This window comes from Anolis carolinensis, chromosome 4 (assembly GCF_035594765.1).
Source record: "Anolis carolinensis isolate JA03-04 chromosome 4, rAnoCar3.1.pri, whole genome shotgun sequence".
NCBI lineage: Eukaryota > Metazoa > Chordata > Lepidosauria > Squamata > Dactyloidae > Anolis > Anolis carolinensis.
The window spans coordinates 208,877,793-208,905,582 of NC_085844.1; the positions used below are offsets into that span (position 1 = coordinate 208,877,793).

Here is a 27,790-nt window from a genome sequence, read left to right on the forward strand (position 1 = left end):
CTAGCAATCAGCCTGATAAGAATTATGAACTAAAATTAACAGATGAAATATATGTTGACTGAATAGCCATCTGTCCGCAATATTTTGATTGTATTTCCCTGCATGGCAGAGGGTGGGTAGTATGGCCCTTCTGCTTTCTTCCAAGTCCATGATTTTGTGTTCAAGATAGATTTATTAAGGCATTCTAAAGTTGAAATTAGCTTTTGGAAAAATACTTTATTTTCAATTTAAAATAAAATGAAACAATTGGTATCTGTAAAGAAATGGGAATAATAACAGGAAAATAGAAATTCAAATGGTTATAGGAAGAAAGTTGGGATGGGTGTGTGTTCGGTAATGTATTCTACAAAGGAAATTAGTAATTCAAAGCATCTGGTTTCTAAATCTTTCATTTTCCTAGCAGGATTGTGAATGAATTTTAATGTAGTAGAAATAAGTGTTTAGTAATAAGTACAAATCTGGTAATTATTGGGGCCAAAGTTTATTGCATGGTTTTTTTTTGATAGATTAGATTTTTGCTTTAACAACTTATCTGTTTCATTTTTTATTAACTGTACAAGAGCCAACTTGAAATTGTGATTCTCTTATATTAATGAAATACTCTGTGCAGGAGAGATACCTTTTCAAATAAGTAATTTTGCTTTAATATCATAGGCTAGTATTTTTTTAAATCACAATAAATTGTTTGGAAGTTTTAGAGATCACTTGTAACCAAGTGGAGCATGAAGTTACTCATGGAGAAAGAATCGGACATATCTGAATACAACTATACTTTGTGTTGCTCAAGTTTTAACTAGAAGCTGTGATAACTATATATTTAGAGTACAGATGCTGTGGTTAGCATTTCTGTTAAGGTATGTACCAGGAATAAAACTGAGTGTATATTTAAGTGAGACTTCACAGTATATGTGATGTGCAGGGATTTCATGTTTTAATGCTCCTATAATTAGAAAATCAGCACATCTGATGATCTGGCAATAGCTGTATTCAGTCTGTTTTTTAAAATAGATATTTTGCTCCCTCATCCTCTCAGGAGAAAGGATTGGGACTATTGGTTTTGCTCTTAGCATTAGTAGTGGTATAGAAAAATGAGAGGTGCAACCAAATATATTTATTAGGGTGTGCAATTTTTTTGTTAGTTCCTGTAAGGCGTATCAAATGCGTTAAATTTGTACTTGTAATGTGATATCTGATGCGTGGGCATGGCCCACGCCAAAACATAACAATCTAAACTTACCCAATACTTTTTCATTTTAATTTTGTAAATCTTGAAAGCCTCCCAACGTCAGCTTCATTTTCAGCGCAAGGAAGCAAAGAAAAGCCAAAAAGGCTGCCTTTCCTCTTTAAATTAATGGCCTATCGCCATTAGGAGAAAGAAGGAAGCAGCAGGGAGACAGCAGAATTCGCTGGGAAAGAGACTAGGAAAGCACAAATTTCTGGGAATTGTACTTTGGGAAAACGGGAACCCCTATGGCAGAGATTTCAAAAGGCCCTGCCTTAAACTACATTTCCCAGAATTCTGCTCAACATCAGAAAGCCCCAATCAGGATAGATGAGAGATTTGTCCCTCCATAGCAGCAGGGACCAAGAAATTCTTGAACCTGCCAAAAGGAAGATTGACTGGAGATCAATCTGTGCTGGGCTGAGAAGAAATCTCTAAATTGAAGCTATCGGTTAATATAGTATGAGAGACATTCAATGAGATAGCTGTTGTGGCTTTTAAAAAATGTTTTGTCAAAAAAAATTAAATTTCTTAAAATCAGTATTTCTGAAAGTTGGGGGAATTATCCCGTTATCTTGTGTCATTGTATAGAAAATTCAAGAAGATAGCTCTTGTAATTTTTTAAAATGTTGTTTATGAAAACTTTGAAAATTCCCCAGAAATCCATGGATAATTGAAACATTCTGAAACGTTCTGATAGGCTAATAGTGATAAATATGTTCTACCATTGTAGCAAGTTTCACCCCAATAGCTGTAAAAATGAGGGAGAAAGGAACCCCTGAAGTTTCCCTGTTTGTGCAATTACTATAACAAAAAAGTAACAAAATTTGGTTATTCTTATTATAGTAAAAAAAAATCACTAATGACTCTTTAGAAGCACTTTAGAAATGGAACGCTCATGCCCCCTAATTTTGCAGTGACTTTTGAAATTTTTTAATCGATCACACAGCCCTAATATTTATTAGGTTGTAGTTGTTACGTTAAAGTACCAGGTATTGTCAAGGAAAAGAAAATGTAACAAAGCTTTTCGAGATTATGAAACTGAAGATAAGCACCAATATGATGGCAAGAGTTAAACAAAAATGTAATAGTGTGTTTAAAAAGCGTTTTATATATGAGTGTGATACATTGTGGAACATTTTTTAAATGGTGGCTTGAACACACTATTCTTTTTCAAGGGAGACCCTATTAATCAAAAGAGACAAGAAATTGCCCCTCAAGTGTGAAGCTTATCTGTAGGGTTATCATAGCTTGTTGCTCTTATTCTCTTTCTTCCTAGCTTAGAAACCAGCAGTTTTTCATTTTAGGCTCTATTTTATTATACCATTGTATGTAATGTGACTTGAGCATCCGCAGATTTTGGTATCCACAAGGGATCTGGAACAAAACCCAAGTGAATGCTAAGTGGCCTGTAGAATCATAGAATAATAGAGTTGGAAGAGACCACATGGGACATTCTGTCAAAGCTCTGGCAGACCTCTGGAACACAGAGGTTGCCAGGACAGTTGACATAATTGCTCCTAAATGTCTGCTTTCACAAAGCAGAGCCAAATTGGCTCCCTGGTATTCCATTTCAGTCTGGTTTCAGGCCTGGCTACGGAACCGTCAGCATTGGTCGCCTTGGTAGATGATCTATGAAGAGAGCTAGACAGGGGGAGTGTGTCCCTGTTGGTTCTCCTGGACCTCTCAGTGGCGTTCGATACCATCAACCATGGTGTCCTTCTGGGCCATCTTTCTGGGATAGGGCTAGGAGGCACTGTTTTACAGTGGCTCTGTTCCTTCCTGGATGATTGGACCCAGATGGTGGTGCTGGGGTACTCCTGTTCGACCCCCTTGCCTGTGGCCTGCGGGGTCCCTCAGGGTTCTACATGAAACCGCTGGGAGAGATCATTCGGAGTTTTGGATTTCTGTGTCAAATTTTTGCGGACAACACCCAACTCTATTACTCCTTTCCACCAAAAACCAAGAATGCCATCCTGTTCCAAAACTGGTGCCTATAATCAGTAATGGACTATATGAGGGCTAACAAGTTGAGATTGAATCCAGACAAGACAGAGGTGCTTCTGGTCAGTCACAAGGCTGATCAGGGTATAGGGTTGCAGCCTGTTCTGGATGAGGTTACACTCCCTCTGAAGACAGGTTACAGTTTGGGGGTGATCTTGGAATCATCGCTGACCCTGGAGGCCCAGGTGTCGGCAGTGGCCGGGAGTGCCTTTGCAGAATTAAAACTTGTGTGCCAGCTGCGTCTGTACCTTGACATGCCAGATCTGGCCACGGTAGTCCATACCTTAGTTACATTCAGTCTGGACTGCTGCAATGCTCTCTACGTGGGGCTGCCTTTGAAGATAGTTAGGAAGCTGCAATTAGTTCAGAGATTGGCAACTAGATTACTAACTGGAGCACTGTACATGGAGAGAACCCCCATGTTGTGGCAGCATCACTGGCTGCCCGTCTGCTTCCGAGCTAAATACAAAGTGCTGGTTATTACCTATAAAGCCCTAAACGGTTCAGGCCCAGACTATTAGACTAACTGCATCTCCGTATATAAACCGAGCCGGAAGAGGCCCTGCTCTCGGTCCCACCCCGTCTCAAGCACAATTGGTAGGAACAAGAGAGGTGGCCTTCTCCATGATCACCTCCCGCCTCTGGAATGCCCTCCCTAAAGATGTACAAATGGCCCTTTCCCTTATCTCCTTTAAAAAACTGCTTAAAACATATTTTTGTTTTTTAGCTTACGGAGAGGAAGAGGATTAGAATATTAGGTTTTAAAACCTTGTCTAGAACACGGCACCTTACTCTGGCTTGTTGGTGGCAGATAAATTATGTAACAACTAGCTGTGCCCGGCCACGCGTTGCTGTGGCGAAGAATGGTGGTATGGGAAATAAAGTATTGAGGAATTGGTGGTAGTTAAGGTAAAGGGTAAACGTTTTCCCCTGACGTTAAGTCCAGTCATGTCTGATTCTGGGGGTTGGTGCTCATCTCCATTTCTTAGCCGAAGAGCCATCGTTGTCTGTAGACTCCTCCAAGGTCATGTGGGATGACTGCATGGAGCAGCGTTACCTTCCCACCGGAGCAGTACCTATTGATGCACTCACATTTACATGTTTTTGAACTTCTGGGTTGGCAGAAGCTGGGGCTAACAGTGGGGGCTCTGTCAGTTCCCCCAATTCAAACCTGCGGCCTTTCGGTCCAGAAGTTCAGCAGCTCAGCGCTTTAACATGCTGTGCCATCAGGGGACATTATTTCCTAAAGGTTGTGAATATACAATATTTCTGATCGTTGTTTTTTTTTGTCTGTTGGAGGCAAGTATGAATGCTGCAATTAGGAAAAATGATTAGGATGTAATGGCCTTGCAGATTTAAAGCCTAGCTGTTTCCTCCCTGAGTGATTTTTTTGTTGGGAGGTGTTAGCTGGCCCTGATTGTTTCCTGTCTGGAATTACCTTGTTTTCAGAGTGGTGTTGTTTGCGATATTTTATATGCTTCTACTGTCTGTGGCCCTGAGAAAACAGAGGATTGGCCAGACTTTGATGATGGGAATCCTTTGTTGGGAGGTGTTAGCTGGCCCTGATTGTTTTCTGTGTGGAATTCCCCTATTTTAGAGTGTTGTTCTTTATTTAGTGTTCTGATTTTAGAGATTGTATTGTTCTGTTTTATTATACCACATTAATTTTTATATATTCTGATTTTAGTGTTTTTGAATACTTGGAGCCAGATTGTATTCATTTGCACGGTTGACCACAACACAATAATAATAATAATAATAATAATAATAATAACAATAATAATAATAGTAAGGATAGTAATGATAGTAATAATAATGACTTTGGTAATACATAGTGCTTCACTGCCTTCTCAGCTTCCTTTCTGGAAGAATCCTTTCTTGGGAGGTGTTAGCTGGCCCTGATTGTTTCCTTTGTGGAATTTCCAATTTCCTTGCTTTATTTACTTTCTTTATTTCTTTATTACTGTCCTGGTTTTAGAGATTATATTGTTCTGCATTATTCTATCCTAGAAATTATTTCATATCAAAGTAGAATCTCACTTATCCAACATTCGATTATACAATGTTCTGGATTATCCAACACAGTCTGCCTTTTCATAATCAGTTTTTGTAGTCAGTGTTTCAAATTCATTGTGATATTTTACTAGTAAATTTGTAAATACAGTACAGTAGAGTCTCACTTATCCAACATAAGTGGGCTGGCAAAATGTTGGATAACCGAATATGTTGGATAATAAGGAGGCATTAAGGAAAAGCCTATTAAATATCAAATTAGGTTATGATTTTACAAATGAAACACCAAAACATCATGTTAGACAACAAATTTGGCAGAAAAAGTAGTTCAATACGCAGTAATGCTATGTAGTAATTACTGTATTTATGAATTTAGCAATATATCATGATATATTGAAAACATTACTACAAAAATGCGTTGGATAATCCAGAACGTTGGATAAGCGAGTGTTGGATAAGTGAGACTCTACTGTAATTACTACATAGCATTACTGCGCATGGAACTACCTTTTCTGTCAAATTTGTTGTATAATATGATGTTTTGATGCTTAATTTGTATAACGATTACCTAATTTGATGTTTAATCAGCTTTTCCTGAATCCCTTCTTATTATCCAATATATTTACTTATCCTGCCGGCCTGTTTATGTTGGATAAGTGAGAGTCTACTGTATATTGATCATCTTATATTATCTGCTTAGAACTGGATTATATGAGGCCCCTTCTTCACAGTTGTATAAAATGCACACTGAAGTGGATTATATGGAAGTGTGGAGTCAAGATAATCCAGTGCAAAGCAGATAATATAAGATTATAAATGGGTTATATAGCTGTGTGGAAGGGCCTTGAGTCTACACTGCCATATAATCCAGTGCAAATTAGATAATCTGTGGAAGAAGCCTAAGTGAGGCCTAAATCTGCCTGTCCCCTAACTGAAACCTGGCTGTCCCTTGGTTGCTAGGCAACGAAGTGGGCAGAGATTAGCCCTCTAAACTGGCAGCAATTGGATAAAAACAATTATTGCTCTCCCTCTAATTAGGACTTTATTTTTCTTTTCTTTTTGTTGTATCAACCTAGAGGCGTGGATGATGGGTTGTGTTGTCAAATTTCGAGGTTGGGGGGCCTGTAGTTTTGTTGTTTTGTCCACTGCCCTGATGCCATCACTCTTTTATATATATAGATGGTTATTTTAACTGTTTTTAATTGGTTTTGAACTGATTAATTTTGTTACTGTGTATGTTTAATAGATTTATATGTTTTATTTAATTATTTAAATTTTGTGAGTAGTTGTTATAACTTGTTATAGATGTTTTAGTCATGGGACTATTTATTGGTTTTGTGTTGTTTTATGGCATTGAATATTTGCCATCCTTTGTTGGAAACCGCCCTGAGTCCCCTTGGGGAGATAGGACGGGTTATCAATAAAGTTGTTGTTGCTATTATTCCCTGATCTGAGTAACTTAAGTATATTTTTTCTTGCCTTGATTAAGCTTGAATTTGTTTGCCTCACCAGTCTGTTGCTGCCAACAGATTTATTATTCAGACAGATTCCTTGGATTTAGTGAAAGCATGACTTTTTTTTTTAAGTATCAAGATTTTGGAGATATGTTGTTGAAACCTGTGATATACCAAAGCCACAATCTTTCTTCTGCATAAAGAAATACACAATGCTTCCAATTTTAATTGATCTATTAACTGTAGTTCTTTCATTATCTCTACCATTCGTTTTGGAGATCTCTTAAAAAAGTGATATCACCTGCAAACAGATTTTAAATGTATTTTGTTAAATCCTAAATTGATGGGTAAAGGGAAGGATAATATACAACAAGCTTACAATACAGTTCAAACTGTATATCTCTGCTGAGGAAATACTACATTGCAGGCATATATTCCACTGTTAGTATTCCTTATAATTCAAAGGTTGCAGTAAAGAGGAGTGTATTGGTCCCCTCAGACCTCCCCTTAGCCCCACATCAAGCTCTCCATTACATTTGAAAGCCTCATGGTCCCTTGATTTGCACGGAGGGAGGCTGACTGTACTTTTAAATATTCAAAAACTAAAAGAAAAATGTGTTAAAACAGAAGCTGTTTTTAACATATTTTTTTTCTTTCTCAACCTCTTTAATCACTGATTCAAGTAGGGACTGCTGTGCATCATTCTGTTGTATGGATGCACTTGTTTAATATAAAATTCAAAATACAGATACAGAAATACAAACTATACAGATTATTGAAGTGAAACATAAGAATCTAGGGAACCTTTTCCTGGTAATGATGTATTTTCAAACATGGGCTTGCATCTTTCACATGCTACAGAAGATGGTAGAATCCGAAACTGTCAAGAGTCAGACGCCAGTTAACAAACAAAACAGAGTTTATTCCGAAGATAAGCCCAAAAATAACATAAACACAGAAAGTATCCTTGAAACACTTCACTTATCAGTGTTTCAAGAGTAGTTTGGACAAAAATAACTCAAAAACAAGCCACGCTATTTTCCCATGCTGGCATTCAATAAAAACTAAAGACGCTTCAATTCAGCTTTGGAGAAACAAATAGAGTTGACTGCAAGAAAATATGCAAAATAAACGAAGGCTTGGAACCTTCCAAAAGCTGCAGAGTATAACAGAAAGTGCAAAAGCCTCTTTTGGCTTCAAACCGTTTCTGCAAACAGACAGCCGGCTCTGCGGAGTTAAAGGGACAGTTCCCAAAAGAAAAACAGCAAACTGGCTTGAAAACAAACAAACTAGAAGAGCAGTAAACTGCTTCCACGGTGCAGATAAAGCCGAAGCTTCAAAGGGATGATGAATAGCCGTCGTCAGGAGAGTCCAAGGTCAGGTCGGGAGGCAGCAGCAAATTCCAAAAGGCAAACCAGTAGTCAGAAGCCGGGAGTAGTCGTCAGTCAGAGGGCATAGACAGAAGCCAGGTCAAATTCAATCCAAAATCCGAAGAGGGTGCAGCCATCCAAACCAGGTCCACAATAAGACACAGCGAGAGCCAAGCAACGATGGTATCAGCAGCTAGAAATAGTAATCAGAATGCAGTCCAAGGAAACCCACACAGTTCCATCCCTCTACTGCAGAGCAGTCCCAGATAACTTACATCCGAATCACAGTCCAAGTCCAGTCTTCACGGAAACACAGAGATCCCAATGGCGCCTCAGCAACACCTTGCCACACGCAAAGTGCAATGGCCAAACATTCCCATTTTATTCCCCTTCCTCCTGGGTGACCAAACACTCACACCCAAACACCAGGTGTCCCAAATCTACTCAGAGTCCGAACTCCACACAGCTAGAGCTCGTGGATCCGGAGTACCTAGCAATTCGTCGGAGTCCCAATCATCCTGCCCACACTTAGCCCCATGAACACTTAAAGAACCATCCTCCCTTCTCCAAGCATCCCAAGTGGGATCAGCTCCTGCAGAAACCCCAGGTTCAGAAGTATCCATAGGTCCCAAATCCCCAGACATCTCCCGTGGCTGTGCCCATTCAGTGCCCACTTCCCCAGCCACCACCTGTTCTTCAGCATCCATTTCCCCAAACTCCCCATCTGAATCTTCCTCAGAAGAGCCCCCATATAGCTCTCTAAGTTGCTTCCTGTGCAACTCCTCCAGTGAACCCCCATCACGAGGGTTTTTTCTTCCTCTTCGAATCCCATCACCATCAACCATAATCCCCGAAGGCGCAGTCACAACAGAAACAGCTTCCCTGATTAGCCCTCTCATATAGTACAGTACACACAGGAGACAATATTCAGTCAGGGAAAGAGAGTACCTGAAAGAGAATGTTACAACACCATTTTTTCTTGCTAAAATGATAACTCTTGTCTTAGGAAATGCTAGACATATTAAAAGGATGAAGTTTAGCTGTTTCTGTCAACAACAAATTGTATGATAGATATACCACTGTGTTGAGCATCTTTCAGTTTTTAATATTTCAGTTCTATATATAAAAGAAGAATTAAATTGTTTTACAGTACCTTACATGTATTCTTTTGCTGATATGGATTTGTTGCACTCTGTCTAAAATGTCAAAATTTGGATGCAGGTACATCAGATCTTAGCTTAGCTATCTCTGTTCAGAGAAGATTGTGGATTTAAAAAATACATAAAGAGCAGTGTATTGGTGTTTTAATGTGAAGAAAAATTCAAATGACTCTTTTGCACTTATCTTGTAGCCATAGATTTCATAAATTCATGAGGGTTCTTTTGTTAAAATATCTTAGTGCTACATAATTTATTGCCCTAGTTTCACATTCTGGAGTGCTTGTGACTGAGAATGTTCTGATTATGATCTTGCTGAAGTGGCAGCCTCTTTGTATGCAGCATTAGATTGCTTCTCTGCCAAGTCAAACTGAGTATTTTGTAAACTAGCAGTGCTGAAAAACTTTACAGCTGTTCTCTTCCTACCTCTGGTTTTTTTCACAGGCACTACAAGAGCTCCCAGAGATGGGGAAGTCCCTGGGGTAGACTATAATTTTATTCCTGTGGAACAGTTTAAGGCTCTGGAAGAAAGTGGAGCCTTGCTAGAAAGTGGAACGTATGATGGTATGTTTCAGGTTTAAATCAATTCATTTAACAAATTTGCTCAATGAAAATGTTTTGTCGTAGTTATACTTTTATATTACTTTTTTCTGTCATTATGTGTTATGTTAGCATAATTCTCGGCTTTCCAACAAGAGAACTTGATTTGAGATTCTCCATTTCAGTTGCTTATAGGGCAGATAGTGTCGATACTCTTGCTGTGCGTTAGCAAAGTAACTCTGTATATAGCATGTATAATAGAATAACCAGATTAATCTGTCCTGCCCTTGTCCCTAATTTTGATTGAAAATTTTCACTGAAAATGGGTTTCCCTGCTGAAAATAGAGATCTATTAAAATAGAATATTGATTTATTTTTAATCAAAGAGTGATAATGTGAGAGTTTAGAGATAGAAACCCTTGATAAATTATATTGATGCAGAAATAAGAAAATCTTTTTAAATCCAGCATCAAGAAAGGCAAAATCTAGCTAACTAATGTTTGAAAATTGTTATGACAGTGGTGCCATGTTAGATTTTTTCTATTACTAGGAAATGTATATAAAAACAAGCTTAGAAACCAGCAATAATCTCCATGCAAGCTAATTCTTTCCGAAAGAAAAATGGATGTGTCACATAGGTGCGTATTGCAATAGCTTTTGCCACAGTACAGACTAAGGGCACATCCAGACAGGCCCTAAAACGCTCACCCCCTTGCTTCTTCAAGTCTTCTGGACACCCCGCAGAAAAGCAAGTGCATTCGGCACAGAGCATGAAAACTCTGCTTTGTGCCAAGATTATTTGTTAGCGGGGAAAAAGTGGGCTTGGACTGCCCCCTCAGAAGTCCTGGGACTTCTGAGCGGGCCGTCTGTACATCACTCTTGCATTTTCCAGGTTGAATCAGCCCAGAGAATGCAATAGGGCTCTAACCACCTTCCCAAACCCACCCAAAAACCCTTTAAATTTTTTTTAAAAAACTTGCCTGGCTGCCATTAAAGTGCTGCCGGCCCTCTCCTGGCACATAGAAATGACGTGCCAGGAGAAGGGAGCAGGAGAAAATCACTCCTGGTGCGTCATTCCTATGCACCTGGAGAGGGCCAGCAGCACTTTAATGGTGGCCAGGTAAGTTTTTATTTTTTTAAATGGTTTTTTTTTTGGGGGGGGGGGAATTTGGAAGGGGGCCTGAGTATCTCGTTGTCCTCCCGGAAGGTTCCAGGAGGGCATCTAGACACCCAGCACCAAAAGTGCACATTTTCCAGGCTGCTGTAAGGACTTTCTCAAAGTATCAGTGCAATCACATGGGGATTGGGAGTTCCCGAGTTTTTTTCCAAAATAAACGCAAAACTGCAAAGTGAATTTCTAGTCACTTCTGTAGTGTTATTTAGAATGTTTTTAGAGGTATGGTTGTAATGTATTTTGTTTTTGCATGTTCTCTCCAAAAGCTATTCCATCCCCTTTCCAGTGCTATTTCAGAGCAGTGTCTCAAACTTCCTGTTACATCTGAACTGAGATAGTATAGGTCAGAACTATGGATTTAAATAAGCCAAGATCTTGAAACACAGTTTAGAAGAAAAAAGTTCCTGGGGTGTATTAATCAGTTTGATGAAACAGAAAATCAGTTAGTAAAAAGTTTATTTGGGATGTGCTGGAAAAGGAAGAAATGGTGGAAGTCAAAGCTTGCTAATCTTTTGACATATTGAATGAACGTATGATCTTCTGCAACACACCATGTGTGTCTATTTAATTTTTTGCTGCCCTTTTGGATATTTTATATTATATATACAGAAATGTAGCCATGCTCCACATTGGTTGTGATCCTGTATCATATGAACTTCTGTCTATTCTACCTCTTCAGCCAGTTAGCACTCCAGCCAAAGGGTTTTCATAGTGCTAAAGATTGGGGCACTGATAACTCCAGCCATTTTCTAGTCATTAGGCATGTTGAGATCAACAGTTAGAAATGCTCTTTCAGGTCCTGCCACAGCTTTAGAAAAATCTTGTCAGAAAAATAGCTAATAATGACATTTCTGATAGATAAAATTTTAATGTTAGATTTAAAAAACAATTTGCTAAATTAAACAATTGATTAGGAGAAAAATAATTAATTGTTGTGTTTGGGAATGCAAAAATTGATTGCACCTAAAAGTTAATTAATTATTTGTATCTTTAACATTTAAAGAAATGAAGACCCACCACCATCAAAAAACGGGGGGGGGGGGGGGGGGGAAGAGAACTACTGATATATTTGACAACCTTGCTCTAAGTTTTTATGGGTTTCATCTTTCAAAATGCCCTTTTACTGGCTTTTATATCTTTTTCTCAGCTGACATGGGATACAGCATCACCCATTTCATTAATGGTTGAGTTATGGTAGGATTTGTGCTTCAACACATCTGGAAAATGCATGTTTTGAAGAGGGTTTCAGTTCTGTTGTTGTAAGATGGAAAGCATTAATTAACACATTAATTTGACTGGTTATTTTTAACATCTCACATTTTATTGACCAAGAAAATAACTAATTGGTAGAAAAGGGCACCTAATCATTACGTAATTAGTTAAATTTAACTATCCACTTCCAAACTGTGGTTATGGAGCTCTGAAATATTTTGCAGATAATCATAATGTTTAATTTCAAAATATTAGCACATCTAAACTCCTGACAAAGTCTACAGTAGTCTACATATTCCTTTAGTAAAGTCATATAATTAAGGAGTAAAAAATCAATCGTTTTAATTTTTGTTCCAGAAGATTTGCTTTATTGTGAAATACTGCAAGGCTCTTAAAGTGAGGCAATGTAGTATTTTTAGCTTTTTGGGGATATAATTCAGCATTGAGCTAGTATGATTTGGAGAACAAACTGCATTTGAAACCATGGGACTAAACCTCCAACTGTATATTTTGATGTTGCCTTGGTGTAAATTACTGTTTCATGTTTCTGCACAAATATAAATCTGCTTTTAACTTCAGTCTGCTAAAATTTAAGATTGTTCTGTATTAGTTAAATATCATGTGGTGCATATTAAAATAGAATTGATTTTTATTTTTATTGTTCTTTGTTATTAATCTTTTCTGCATGCCTCATAGGGGCATTGGCGAACACAAGGTAAAACTACAAAATCCCCATTTATGAGAAACCCTATGTGGGGCAGCCATTTTGAGATTAAGTGGTTTACTTTATCTGATCAGCAGTATCAAAAATACATTTAGCCTGTTTGAAAATTATAGTACTTATAACATGCAAAAGCTGAATATGCTCTTTAATATCGATGTGTAGTTAAAAATGTATTAGACAGTACATTGCATAAAATGATAGGCAGCCACATGTACCTGGGAATAAATCCCAATGAATTTAATCAAATTTACTTCTAACTATACATGATACAATGGCACTGTAAATACAGTAGAGTCTCAGTTATCCAACCTTAGTTCATCCGACACTCCGTATTATCCAACACCCCAAAAAGTACGCAAAAACCACCACTGCCATTCCCGGTGTTGAAGCACCGTGGCACAAAAACTGAGGGCAGCAGGTCCAACATGCCGCTGGCGCCGCCTTTGCCACCAGGACCTGGTTTTGTTGTTTCCCTCTTCCTTTAACCATCTGTAAATGCTGTCTGCCGTATTTCAGAGGAAGGAACTAGTAAAACTACCTCTTAAATATTCCTTGCCCAACAAAACCACATGCAATTCATGGAGTTGTCATAAGGTAACAGGTGATGTGAAAGCAAAGGCTGTGGTTCAGGCTGGTGAGCACTCTGACCATGAGGTCATGAGGTCTGACCATGAGGCCAGCCCATGGCGGGGTGAGCACCCATCAATTAAAAAATAAAAAATAGCCCCTGCTCATTGCTGACCTAGCAACCCAAAAGATAGTTGCATCTATCAAGTAGGAAATAAGGTACCACTTATAAAGTGGGGGGGGGGGGCGAATTTAACTAATTTACTATGTTGGAATGAAGAAGTGCCATCACAGTGGATGATGAAGCAGCTGCTCCCCCCTGTGGCCAGAATCGAACATCCCCTCAGGAGAAGGTTAAATTGCCTCTATGTCTGTCTCTGTCTCGGTTTTATGTGTATATGGGCACTGAATGTTTGCCCTGTATGTATATAATGTGATCCGCCCTGAGTCCCCTTCGGGGTGAGAAGGGCGGAATATAAATACTGTAAATAAATAAATAAATGCAGGCACATACATGTATAGAAGGAAACTATGGCACACCCTAAAATATGTTTGTGTGAAATTCTTTAATGTTTCATCTGAAAAAAAAATGGTGTAGCAGCAGCAGCCTTACATGTGGATTCCCAATATGTTCAATTTACAAAAAGTCACAGTTAAGCTTGAAAATAACTTTGCAGCCTATCTGAAAGTCTTGGTACCCATAAAATGTTTTTTCAAAGCCAGATACTATTTTTACTGTATTATTATTTCTGGATTTTGTGAAGTTGAATATTTTATTTAAATTAGATTATGATTAAATCTTCATTTCAGAGAAAATGTTGTACCATATGAAAGCAATGTATATTAAATATAAATGAGCTGGGTCAAGCTAAAACTGGAGTTTGTTTACCAGTAGTTGTTGGTGCTAAATAAATTGCTTGTCTGGGAAAAGCAAAATATGGTAATAGAAAAATATTGTAGACATACATGATTATCATTTCTGATGATTGTGCACATTGTTTCCTGCCCCAGGTAATTTCTATGGTACCCCTAAACCTCCAGCAGAGCCTAGTCCGTTTCAGCCAGATCCAGTGGACCAGGTACTCTTTGATAATGATTTTGACCCAGAATCTCAAAGAAAAAGAACAACATCAGTTAGCAAGATGCAGAAAATGGACAGTTCCCTACCTGAAGAAGAAGAGGAAGAAGAGAAGGAAACACTTAATGGTAGCATAGGCACAGGTTAGTACACCTGTTAAAATGTTTAATAATATATTTAGCCATAAATTAAATCCTGCAATTAAATACAAGATTCTTCTTCAACAGTCTGTATTCTTTTTTTCCCGGCACATTCCTTCTTGATAAATTTAAAGTATGTAAAAGTCTCAGAGCCTAAAATGGAGGTGGACAAAGTGTGGCTCATAACTCACATGTAGCCCTCCAGGGGATTTTTTTTTTTTGCTCCCAAATGACCTCTAAGGATTTGGAAGGCCCTTGCACTGCCATGGGGTCAAACCATTTTTGTGAAAATTTTCAAAAAATCTTCAACCACCTCGAAGGCGCATTACCTCTATGGGGCATTTTCAACACTTTATGGCAGAAATTGACCATAAAATTGCCCTGTAGGACCTAGGGCACATCTATACTGACCACTTAGGTCAGTTTCAAACTGGCATAGAAGAAAGCAGCTTTGGTGTGCAGATTACTAGATTGGAAATCATGGAGCCCATTCGAGGTCCAAATGATGATTATACAAACCGCAGAGGTTGGCCTCAAACTAGTTTCAGGGTCCACAGTATCCACAGCTTGACAGCTGTAGAGAATGCAGTATTTTTAACTCCCATGTTACATATTAAAGGTTCTATTCCAGATTGTTTCCCAACATGGCTTGTGTCAGTTTAAAGTCCATGGAACACGTTGCGGCATGCATTGTATAACTGCTGCACTTTCAAGCTTACTTCAAGCTGCATTAAATGCTCAATATAAACGTGCCCTGTGAGATTCCTAGAGAGAACATAGTAATGCAATCTGTGAATAATCAAATTTGCAAAAGTTAAACCCTCATATGTGGAAGTCCAACTGTAATTCATATTAAACAAAATATTATAAATAAAAATAGATGTAAAATGTAAGGTTTTATATAGAAAATATTAACAAATAATTTCTTGACTTTAAATATGTTCTTTATTATTTCATAGCCAGAAAGATTAATAAACTCTGGTTTTTAAGGTATATTTTTAATTGGTAGGAATTTGGCAGTGCATAATGTCAAATTGGTAGGAATTTGGCAGTGCATAATGGGGCCTCTGGTGGCACAGTGTGTTAAAGGGCTGAGCTGCTGAACTTGTGGACCAAAAGGTCCCAGGTTCAAATTCCGGAAGCGGAATGAGCGCCCGCTGTTAGCCCCAGCTCCTGCCAACCTAGCAGTTCGAAAACATGCAAATGTGAGTAGATCAATAGGTACCGCTCCGGTGGGAAGGTAACGGCACTCCATGCAGTCATGCCAGCCACATGACCTGGAGATGTCTATGGACAACACTAGCTCTTCAGCTTAGAAATGGAGATGAGCACCAACCCCCAGAGTCGGTCACGACTGGACTTAACGTCAGGGGAAACCTTTACCTTTACCTTAATGTCAAAGTGTTTTTCTTCTTTTCTTTTTTCATTAGCTCATTTATAACATTCCTCCAATTTTATATCTTGTGGTTTGTCCTCAAATATAGAATTCAGCCTTTTGTGTTGAATACAAGCACTTTTTGGCTGTTCTATTTCATAGCATTTCTGAGTACAGAGGATACAGTTGTGCTCATTATTTTTGATGGACTTCCCATAGGCAACTGATTGACCACTGTGACAACAGAATATTAGACTAACAAAGTTTTTATTTCAACTTTGTTTTTCATGCATTCTGTTTTTAGAAAAATTGTCCGAAAAATAGACTTTTTGGATTAGTCCACTTTCCTATTTCATTTCTCTCTTGATAATCTCATACTGTGTTTTGTAACTTGTGATTTTCCAAAAGACAGTAGAAGTGTTGTAAAGAAATGCACTGAAATAGATTTTATATTTTTGGTCCAGGTTGGGTTTTTTTTCTTACAAACTGAAACAGGTGTAATATATCTAGTCCAAGTTGTTGTTTTTTTCTTATAGATGGGGTTAGCCATCAAATCAACTGTATATAAAATAGACTATATAATTGGTATTTCATTACGTTCATAGAAAAAAAATATGGCATAATATGGTGGAATTCTGTTTTTGATACTGCTTTGTAATCTAAGCATGGCGGTGCCCCTGTGTGTAAAGCAGCATGAACATATGTTAACAAGTTTCTTTAATTTCAGAAAACAAAGAGAGGCATTCTGATTCTTCTGACTGGATGAAGCCTGTTCCTAGTTATAATCAGACAAATAGTGCTATGGATTTCCGAAACTATTTATCAAGAGAAGAAAACTTAGAGCCTCTACCTAAAAACTGGGAGATGGCCTACACGGACACAGGCATGATCTATTTTATTGAGTGAGTAGAAGTTGGCAATTAAAAATGTTCAAGAGTCTCTGAAGATTTTTAATCATACTAGACGTACGGCTTTAATGATAAAGTATGTCAATATTTTATGAGAGAAATCAAGATTTCATTTAATATTTTCTGACAGTTGTGTTTTAAATTGGATCCTAAATTGGATCCATCCAGTATCCTAAAAACACAAAGAAATTCTGTTTCTTTATGCAGGTATGTGGGTTTTGTTTTGTTTTTTTGGTAATTGTTAAAGTATAGCTGCATGGCATATATTTTTAGACCCATGATAAGGAGATCTAAAAGGAACATGTGTGTTTTTGTCTCATAAGTCTGTCTGTTTTCTGCTGAACTTACACATACGTCCACACAGATCCACAAAATTGTTGGATTCATCTTGCAGTGAATGTTGGAGAATTACCAGTATTTTCTGTCAACCATAACCCAAGCTAACCCCACTCCAAACAAACCTGTTGTTTTGTAACAGAACTGCTTAAACTGTGACTATGGACACACACTTCTTAAATAGTTTATGGTTGATTAACTTTTTTCTTTCTTTCCGTCAGTTCCAATTTTGTAGCTGGAAACAAGAAGATGACTCAAACAGTTACAGTACATTGTGTAGTTAGCATCCTTAATTTTGGGCTCTATAGCTGAAATGAATGAATTGTTTTGGAATTTTTCCTTTTTGTTTCCTGCCTCCATGCATATCTACAGTTCCATGATTGAAGCAGACATATGTATATGGGAGTGGATTGTTTGTGTCCATATGGCTACATCATTTAATGTGCAGCCAACTATCACATGGGGTTATGCTATGATTATATGTGAAAGTGGCTTTCTGTGAGTATTTCTCTTAACTAGATCCTCTGTATCCCATAGTCACAACACCAAAACAACCACCTGGTTGGATCCTCGTCTTTGTAAAAAAGCCAAAGCTCCCGAAGACTGTGAAGATGGAGGTGAGAACTCAGGATCCTGTTTCTTGTTTAGAGTTTAGTTTAACACTTGTTGATGTAATGGTGGAAATCCTACTGATTTCAGTACACTGGACTCTACCCATAAACTACATTTTACTTTCCATGTATACTAAACTGAAAATGCAGATTACGTTAAGAGTTACATTGCACAGAAAAAAAGTCTGCAAAAGTTTGTTTTTATATCTGGCAATTAGGTAGTGCATGAATTAGCAGGAAAAATAAAAACCTAATGTAGTTCTGCATAGTTTTAGGCATTATGAGACACAGAGATAATATAGGCAAAATAAATTGAGAATTAGTCAGTGTTGGTGTTTTCCAGCAAGCTTATTCTTGGAGACACAATTGTTGCATCAATAGCAACAACATCTGCCATGAAGTGATAAGGCAGCAGCTGTCCCAATTATACATGTATAAGATAACATAGTACGGCAGCATACATACTGATAAGCATTAGCAATAGGTGACTGTGAACTTACGTTGTAACAGATGGTTGCTGGGAAGTTACAAGAACTGACTTTTGCTTCCTTTCACCTTTTTGATCAAAACTGATCTGTAGTTATTTTTTGTTGTGCATCCTGTAAACCTTGTCACCTCCTTTTCCATCACAGCTTCCCCCCTTCCTCATCACAGGGGGGAAGCCTTTTTTTGGAGGCTCGACCCATCTTTCTTTACGGAAAGACAGGGAGCCTGTCATTTTCTGCTGTCGCCATTTTTTCAGCGGCAGCAGCACTTCATCCACATTGCCACACCAAAAGTAGTTATCCGGTGTGCAATGGGAGCCATTGGGCTCCGTGACTGAAATCCAAAAATACCGTCAAGCAGCCCAAAATAAAGTACGTGGGAAGAGGTCCCTAGAGGCAGATTTTGTATTCCTAGACTAGTAGCATATCTTGTCTAGTGAGTAACATACAATTTGGTTGATATAACATATTTTCTAATCTGTATAGTATTTCTAATGAATCCACCTCAGTTGTGTCTTCCTTTTGTTATGCATAAAATATGTTCAAGATAAAACATAGAAGATTTTATGTTCTGAAAATGATTACATAAATAATGGTAACTTATGAAACATAATACTGTTGATTATCCCTGTATTGATTATGGACATACATTAGCATGGGCCTTTATATTTTTCTGTTAAGACAGAACAGTATGAAGTTTGAAAAACTCCTATAGTAGACACTCAGTTAACTAGAACTCAAGTATACAGAATTCTCAGGTAACTGGTGAAAAATTGAAGAAATGACACTGCATTCAAAAAGCTGTTTTTATAATACAGTAAAACTGTGTTACATTAAATTAAATTTGTCTTTATTTGTCATAATTTGCTTTTAATTGCTATATTTCAATATTAATATCAAGTCAACACAGAATTTATAGCATAGCATACTATGGGGTATAGTATTAGGCCTATTTTAATAGTAACTCTTAAGCAACCAGAAACTACATTTATCCAACATCTACCAATCCCTATGGGTACTGGTTAACTGAGAATCTACTGTATTATAGAATTTGTTGCATCAATTTCAGGCCTTTCAGACAGTGAAGGGACTGCAGTCCTGTACGTAGCCTATGGTCATAGATGAGGAAGCAACAAATGTTGCCTATTTCTGCCTTTGAAAATAGCTTTCCAGGTTAATTAAAGGAGGTCTCACAACTGCACAGACTAGATTTTCAGGGAAACATGGCCCTAGAGGACGAATCAGTGACCCATCTGTCATCATCCAGTGTTGTGTAACTAGGAGTAGGACTCTGATTACACATACATGGATATAAATTTCTGGAAGAAACATTAACAACCTTAGATATGCAGATGATACCACTCTGATGGCTGAAAGTGAGGAGGAGCTGAGGAGAAGTTTATAGGATAATACATGTGGCTTTATAGTTACATATATTTAGTACTTAAAACAGTCCACCTATGGAGGTACACACATCCGTGGCCCATTTCCTTGCATAGACATCTCACATTCTAGGTAGATACTTTTCTATAAAGCATCAGTTTGATAAGGGACATTTTATCATTAATCAGACAATTATAATACATTTCATCTTACAAAAGCACTATTAATCTCATAAGGTATGTTTCAGCCTATAAAGAATCTAACATCTTTTAATGATAAGGTACATCACAAATACTTTTCAGTATATTTAAGCATTTAAAATATATTATTTCAGCATAGCTCTGTGTTTAGTTTTTTAGAGTTGCAGCCAGGGGCTGGCTACAGGGAGCAAACAATCCCCCTGTTGTAGCAGCTTCATTGGTTGCCAGTCTTTTTCTGGGCACAATTCAAAGTGCTAGTTATGACCTTTAAAGCCTAGATGATTTAGGTCCAGGCTATTTGGTTGACCACATCTCCTTATATGAATCTTCCCAGGTTCTCCAATCCCACCTCCATTTCAATCTCGGTTGGGGGGAACGAGAGAGAGGGCCTTCTCGGTGGCTGCCACTCAACTCTGGAACTCCCTGCCCAGGGAAGCCAGAATGGCCCTCTCCCTGCTGTCCTTCCAGTGGCAGGCTAAAACCTTATTCAGACAGGCTTTTAAAGATGAAGGTGTTTAAGTCAGGGGGTGCAGAGCTTTAACTTTGAACATGTTTTGATGGATTTTAACTGTGATTGTTTGTGTTTAGTTCTGTTTTAATGGTTGAATATCTCTATATTTTAAAATATATTCTAATGCTTATATGTCAAGCTGCTTTGAGTTTCCTTTGGGGAGATAAAGCAGGGTAAATAACAACAACAACAACAACAACAGGTATTTTCTAGTCGCTCAGAAATCTAGAACAGTTTACACAGGTTGCCTAGTTGGCAAGGTTCAATGACATTCCAAATAATTGATTTAGAAACCACATTTCTTTGGGTGTTTCCTTCTTGTATTCAGATCTTAGGAGAGTGGTGCCATCAATTCTGCATTCTATTTCTAGTCTAAGAAAATTCATGTCTGTGATTCTGCAGCTGGGATAACTTGGCATTCTTCCCGGACCTTTTATCTGTAGAAGGAGTGTAAAAGTTTGTGACTCTTTCTGGCTATATGCCTAGAAGAAATTCTTTTGACCACTTCTGTTGTGTTTTTCTATACAAACACTTATTGTTTTAGGATAAAGTCACATATAACATATTAGCATGTGAGACATCATTAATAAATATTTATATGCTTATGATCTCTGAGATCACTGCGGTGATAACAAGACTCTCTTTATTTCCTTTCACATTGCTTCCTTGAGGGGAAAGGTCTGTAAATTCACATGAGTATACTGGATCAAAGCCAGCATAACTCAAACATATAGTGTGGTTCACCTGCCCTGACCTCAGAATATTTTATCATATTTCACTAAGGCTGCTCCCATTTTAATTACCTTCCCAACCAGTCCTAGTTTAGAAAAAATATGTAAGGCACCTATGTGGGGTAGGAACAGTACCTTTGCCAAACACTACATTATAATTACAATAGAGTCTCGGTTATCCGACATAAACGGGAGGGCAAAATGTCGGATAAGTGAAACTATTGGATAATAGGGAGGGATAGGCCTCCCCTCGTTCACCTGCCCTCCCTCCCTCACTCGCTCACTCACCAGGCCGGGTCCTGGTTCTGCTGCCGCTGCTGCCACCATCTTTGCTGCTAAGACCTGGCCCGGTGATGAGCGAGTGAAGGAAGGCAGCAAAGGCAGCAGAACCAGGAGCCTGGCTGCCTCTTCCAGGCTCCTGCTGTCACCGTTGCCTTTGCAGCCTGCCCTCCCTTCCTCCCTCCCTCCCTCACCAGCCGGGTTTTAGCCAGGAGGAGGGAGAGGGAAAATGAAAGCAGGTGAGTGAGAGAGGGAGGGAGGGAGGGAGGCAAGCTGCAAAGGCGACAGCAGCAGCAGAAAGAGGAGCCTGGAAGAGGCGGCCAGGCTCCTGCCTCTAACGCTGCTGTCACCTTTGCAGCCTGCCCTCCCTACCTCACTCACTCACCTGTTCTTTTTTTCCCTCTCCCTCCTCCTTGTTAAGACCCTCAGATAATATGGAGTGTCGGACTAGTGGAAGTTGGATAACTGAGACTCTACTGTATTTGCATTTCCAAAACCAGCTTTTGCCAGATACATCATAAAATTGGTTGGTGGGAGGTTGTTGAAATGTGCCTTCAGGTAGACTCCAACTTACAGTTATTCTTTAATTGTCTTATCTTGGCAAGATTTATAAGATCTCTGTCATTGTCTTCCATCTTAGGATGAGAGTTGACTTGCCAAGATCACCCAGTAGGTTTCCATGGCTGAGTGGGAATTCTGTGTCTGGTTTCCCAGAGTCTTAGTCTGACACCCAAGCTACTATGCCATACTAGCTGGAGTCTTGGGTCTCCCTTCCACACCATCTTTTGACAATACTACATTGACCTTCACACTTCTTAGATGGGAAGAGTCCTTTCCACCTTCAGTTGTGTGCTATCCTCTGCCAGGGGAACTCTTCCAGATATGATCCAAGCTTAGCTGCATTCAATATAAGAGCTTGGACCGCAGGCAGCTTTTTTTTTTACTGATGTGATATTCCATGCACATGCCTCTTCTGAAAAGTGCCTAGAACATAGCTCACTCTTCTGGATGCCTCACTCAGGCCTGCCGTAATGAAACTTTCACAGTAAGTGCCAATCTATTCTTTTCCAAAGCAGTGTGAAAAGGGAAGATGCTTATTTTATTGTTCTTTCAGTTGTGTATTGATTTGGGAAAGAGAAGTTAGTTCTACAGGCTGTCCCCAAGCCCCTGTGATAACTCTTTCAGGAGTGAATTTCCTTCCCTTCCTGGGGATAGATCTCTCTTACTTCCTGTTGTTCTCACCCCCATTCTTGACTATGAGTCATTTGTAAGTCAAATGTTTGTGACTCAGGGACTGTCTGTACTTGGTTTTACATGCCACCTAAACTTAATAGAGTTTAAGCTTGATATAAATGAGATATTTATAAAAATGTCTGTATACTGCCTTAAACCCTGGAAGGGCATATAAATCTAATAAACTATGTACCTCTTCCAATTACAGAGCTTCCTTATGGTTGGGAGAAAATAGAAGACCCTCAATATGGAACATACTATGTTGAGTGAGTATTTTTGAACAACTGTTACTTAATTTTATAACATATTAGCTGTGCCTGGCCACGCGTTGCTGTGGCTTATGGGAATCATTTGTTGGCCAGGTGGAATAGCAGCCTCAAAGCCTGGCCATTTTATTCTTATGGGAATCATTGTTTGGTGAGCTGAAATACAATGGAATAGGCTTGCTGCTTGGAAGGCTGGATACTTGCGTTCTAGGGGAATTGTTTTTTGGGCTGCTAGAATTGCAAAGAATAGCCTCACTATTTCAAAGCCAGGCTGCTTGCTCTTCAGAACATTCTGCGAGCGGCCCACAAACCCTTGACCAAGAAATCATAAGCTTACAAGAGAGCCTTCCTTTGATCCTGACAAGACCCACCACCCAAACCATCGGTATCATCACTACTCAACTTCTTACTTACCTTGTTAGATCAAGGCCTGACTCTCTCATCCATCAAAAAGTACTTCGCAGCCAACTCCTGGTCCATACAAGAACAAGAGCCGCCTTATCAAGACATTCCTGAAAGGGTATATCAACCTCCCGTCCATCCCCTGGCCCCTGGCTGTAGCCTCGAACCCATGCTCTCCCAGATCGCTGAACCTCTGTTTGAGCCACTTGCCACATCCTGGAAGGTGGCTTTTCTTGTCACCATCACCTCAGCACGCTGCCCTTCAGAGTTGGCAGCACTAAAGATCTATAAGCCTTGCTTCATCTTCCACACGGACCTTGTGGTACTCTGCACAGATATCACCTTCCTCCTTCTGAGCACCGAGGATTCCTTTGTGGAATTCCGCTGGATGCCATCTGTAAGGCTGCCGTATGGGCAAACCCAATAACATTTGTGTCTCATTACAGACTAGACTCGAGATCTTATTCAGACATTGCATTTGGCAGGTCAATCGTTGCATCCTGTGCCGCTTGACTTGAGGTGTTCACACTTCTAACTCCCATAAACAGTGTGCTTCCTCTCGTTTCCCCCCCCACACACACACACACAATATAACAACTCAGTTAAACATGTTTCACATTGAGTATTGTTGAAAATGCCAATAGCCTCAAGAGCAGAAGGTTACATAATAATAACAACAACAACAACAACAACATAAAATAAATAAATAATGGAAGACAGTATGTTCTACTCTATTTTCTGACCAAGCCTTCTATAGGCAATGGGCTCGAGATGTCTTTTTGTGTGTGTTCCATTTCTTGCTCCATCCAAGTTCGCACACTGCTGTAATGCACTGACACTATTGACGTGTTCTTTTCTTCTTTTTATTCAATAAAGAAAAACATAGTTTTATTCACTACATGGTGTCGGCTTGGCATATGTCCCGCCTACCTATGACTTAAGGTTGCTAGTCTCCATATTGTGTGCATTCACAGAGACCATGAAAAAAAGGACAGGTTGCTTACCTGTAACAATGTTTCTTCGAGTGGTCTTCTGTGAATCCATACAAACATGGCCCTTCCTCCTCTCTTATGCAAACCTCCTCCCATTCTAGCTGCCTTAGTGGCGAAGGAACTGGGGAGTGCCGTGCCAGTGTCTTTTATGCCTTGAGGAGAAGTGGGTGGGGTTCACCAAAATTTGAAAGATCACAGCTTGGAAAGCATTCCATTGGAGCCTGTGCAGGTGCAGTAGCTCTATATTGCATGAGGGATACCATATGTGCGAATTTCACAGGTGACCACTCGGAGAAACACGGTTACAGGTAAGCAACCTAATCTTTACAGGTGAGCAACCTGCCCTTACTGTAGTTATGATCCAAAAGGTACATCTATCATTATACAATATTTGGAATTGTTTTATCATAACATCTTCAGTCTTTATCCTTATGATCAATGTGTTCCTCTAGAAATTTACAAAACATTTTTGTGTGCGAAACACTAATTTTGTCAAAATATCTGAAGGTTTAAACTACATGTACTTGGTGTTGTATTTACCTCCTTAAAAGCATTATAACCTGGAATTATTGTGAAACAATGGCTGTCAAGTAAAACATAGCTTACTTTACTTTATTGGGGATCATAAGGCACTTTCACAGTATCCTTGATCCAAAGCCATTGTTTCACAGCAAGGAACAAAAGCAACTCTGGATAAAGTATTCTTCCTCAATACTGAGGGCTTAGATTTAAAATTGTGTTCTCTTGGTAAATTGATTTTGAGAATTCTGTAGAAATGCTGCTATGTCAATGTTGATATTTTTTCTGTTAACTGTAGTTTGACTTTTTTCTTGTATAAGAGATACAGGCTGATTTTTTATATAAGAGGAAGAAGTACATGTAGGCCATATTTGCTTATACATATTAAGGAAGATTTAAAATGATGTGAGCAGATTTTAAACCTCCAGATGTTTGGACTGCAACTCTCACCAGCCACAAATATGGTGACTTGAAACAAAACTTAACACCTAGCTATAGTGCCTTTAGGTGGTAAACCACGCTATTTCATTCAATGAAACATAGAAATCCAGTCCATTACAAAGGCTTTGTTTATGGATCAAGCCATCTCAAAAGTGAAAGTCAATTACTTGGGATAGCTTAGTTCTTTTGGTGATCTATATCTTTCTTTCTTTCTATCATATATATATATATATATATATATATATATATATATATATATATATAATTTTGTAGAGATGAAAAAGCAAACCATTTTCCTTGTTCGAATAAGTAAGACTTCCCATATTTGCTTTGTTCCTTATGTTGCAGACAATGATGTTTAAGAGCCCCCGTGTGATAAAACTGTTATTGCTACAACTTGTGGTCACAGCAGATATTCCACAATATCTGCTTTGAACTGGATTATCTGAGTACACACTGCTGTATAATCCAGTTAGATGTGGACTTTATACAGCTGTGTGGAAGGGGCCTCTAACAAGTCAAGAAGTAATTTCGGTTTCCTGTGTACCTTTTAGTCTGTGGCAATGCTGGATGTGCTGCTGTTCTGGCTGTAGGTGTCATATTTAATATACATACAAGTAAGGCACACAACCTGTGCTACATGTCTTTTCCTATGTTTCTACACATTTACTGAGCTTCCATAGTTTCAGTTTTCCTAAACTGGACCAGGGTTTTACATGTACAATATGAATATTGACATTCTGATGAGTAATAGAAAAAAAATCATGTGTGAGGAAGGGAAATTACATCACTTTTGTGGGACTGTGACTGCCATTGCTAGAAATAAAAAGTAAACTGTTTTGTGAAGTACACTGATGGATATTAAGTATTTTTAACTTTTTTACTGTTGCTATCTGTGAATACTATCTTCTGCAGAATATTTTAAAGTTGTCAGCAAAAGGAAAGCATTCTGAAGCTGGCTGAGCACCCCCCCCCCCAAGCGCGCATCCCCCCCCCATTTATTTATATGCACCCATCAAAGTAATGTGATATTTTGTCCAAGCTTTAGACAAGCTTGGACAACCTGTGGATCTCCAGATGTTGTTGAGCTTCAGCTACCATTATGCCTCACATCACAGGGATGTGTGGAAAAAATGGGACATCTTGCTTTGCATCACTAAAAGCTGTTAGTGGAAGGATAAAATAAAAATGGAAGGTAAACATTGTCTGCAAACCTTTCATTTGGCTCTTGCACAACAGTTGAGAAGAGCAGTGATTTACATAATTTCTATGTATTTTACTGATGTGGGGGTGGGATTTGTAATCTCAAATAGAAGACTGGGATGTTTTCATCATCAGTCATGTAAAAGAAGAAATCTAAAGGTTAAAATAATTACATGATTATCTTGTAGACCTTCCTGGAAATTCTAAAAGAACAAGCTAGGTAGAAAAACTACAGATATGATTGGGGGCCAAAACATGATTTTTGATACCCATGTGGATAGTGAGACTGTGGTTGGATCACATGAATTTAAAAGCTCATTGTGGTTATAGAACTCTTGCTATCTCACAGAGATGCTTCAAAAGTAAAGCTGGAGTTTCTGATTTTAGTATTTTAAATCACAGAATAGTTAAATCATAGATTGTCATAATCTTTCTCTGGCATTTTTATTCTTGTTCAGCTCGTATAACATAATCATTAAGAACGTGATTATCAGCAAGTTCCCAGAATCTTAACTCTGCCGTTAAACCTCTATATTGCTTTAGGAATATTTTTGACCTTCAGTGCTAATATTTGCCATTTGGCAGTATTAATATCCTTGACATTATCAAAGGTTTGTTGTATGGTTTGAAAATAATGCTTTGAAAATTAAATATTAATCTGTCAATTAATATGGAGCTAAGAAAATAAATAATGAATTACAGAGAAGGAAGTACTTGATATTATATCTGAATATCCCTTTATGACAAGCAGAATTAGTTAAAATAGCAGTAAAACATAATGAGGACATTTAAATTTGTATTAAATTTATGTAAGACTTTAATAAAAACATGAAATGCTAAGCCTGTTTCAGTGAAAGCTGTCTTATGGCATTATAATTTGGGTGTTGATTTATATCTTTAAGGAGACAAAGATTTCTTCAAAGTGTACTGTACATATTACCATTTTTAAAAGTTCTATTATTTTTTCCAACATTGTCTTGCAGTTTGTTTATTTATTTCATACATTTGTATCTTGTCCTTCTCACCCCCCCCCCCCCCCGGGGGGGGTGTGTGCTCAAGGCGGCTTCACAACCGGTAGTCATTAGATGCCAAAAACAAACAGTTATAAAAACAATACAATTAAAAACAGATAATTAAAACATCAATTATAAAAAAACCATTTAAAAATTGCACAAGTCTAAATCATAGTCCGGAGTCCATTCAGTCACATAAATCGTTCTTATCATTGCTGTGTTTGCTGCTTGAATGCCTGGTCTGAAA

General features: G+C 38.4%; 1 protein-coding gene across 5 annotated transcripts in view; it reads left to right on the forward strand.

Annotated features, from left to right (window-relative positions):
- Nucleotides 1–27,790, forward strand: part of magi3 (membrane associated guanylate kinase, WW and PDZ domain containing 3) — a 215,365-nt gene that overhangs the window by 90,850 nt on the left and 96,725 nt on the right. For all 5 annotated transcript variants that reach the window (XR_010005783.1, XR_010005782.1, XM_062979692.1 and 2 more), the window contains exons 3-7: nucleotides 9,665–9,784; nucleotides 14,449–14,658; nucleotides 16,758–16,932; nucleotides 17,812–17,891; nucleotides 22,916–22,973. Coding sequence is in view for 3 of the 5 variants with exons in the window: in XM_062979692.1 (XP_062835762.1) it covers nucleotides 9,665–9,784; nucleotides 14,449–14,658; nucleotides 16,758–16,932; nucleotides 17,812–17,891; nucleotides 22,916–22,973 (643 nt within the window). In the remaining 2 variants the exon portion in view is untranslated. The remainder of the gene's footprint in view (nucleotides 1–9,664; nucleotides 9,785–14,448; nucleotides 14,659–16,757; nucleotides 16,933–17,811; nucleotides 17,892–22,915; nucleotides 22,974–27,790) is intronic.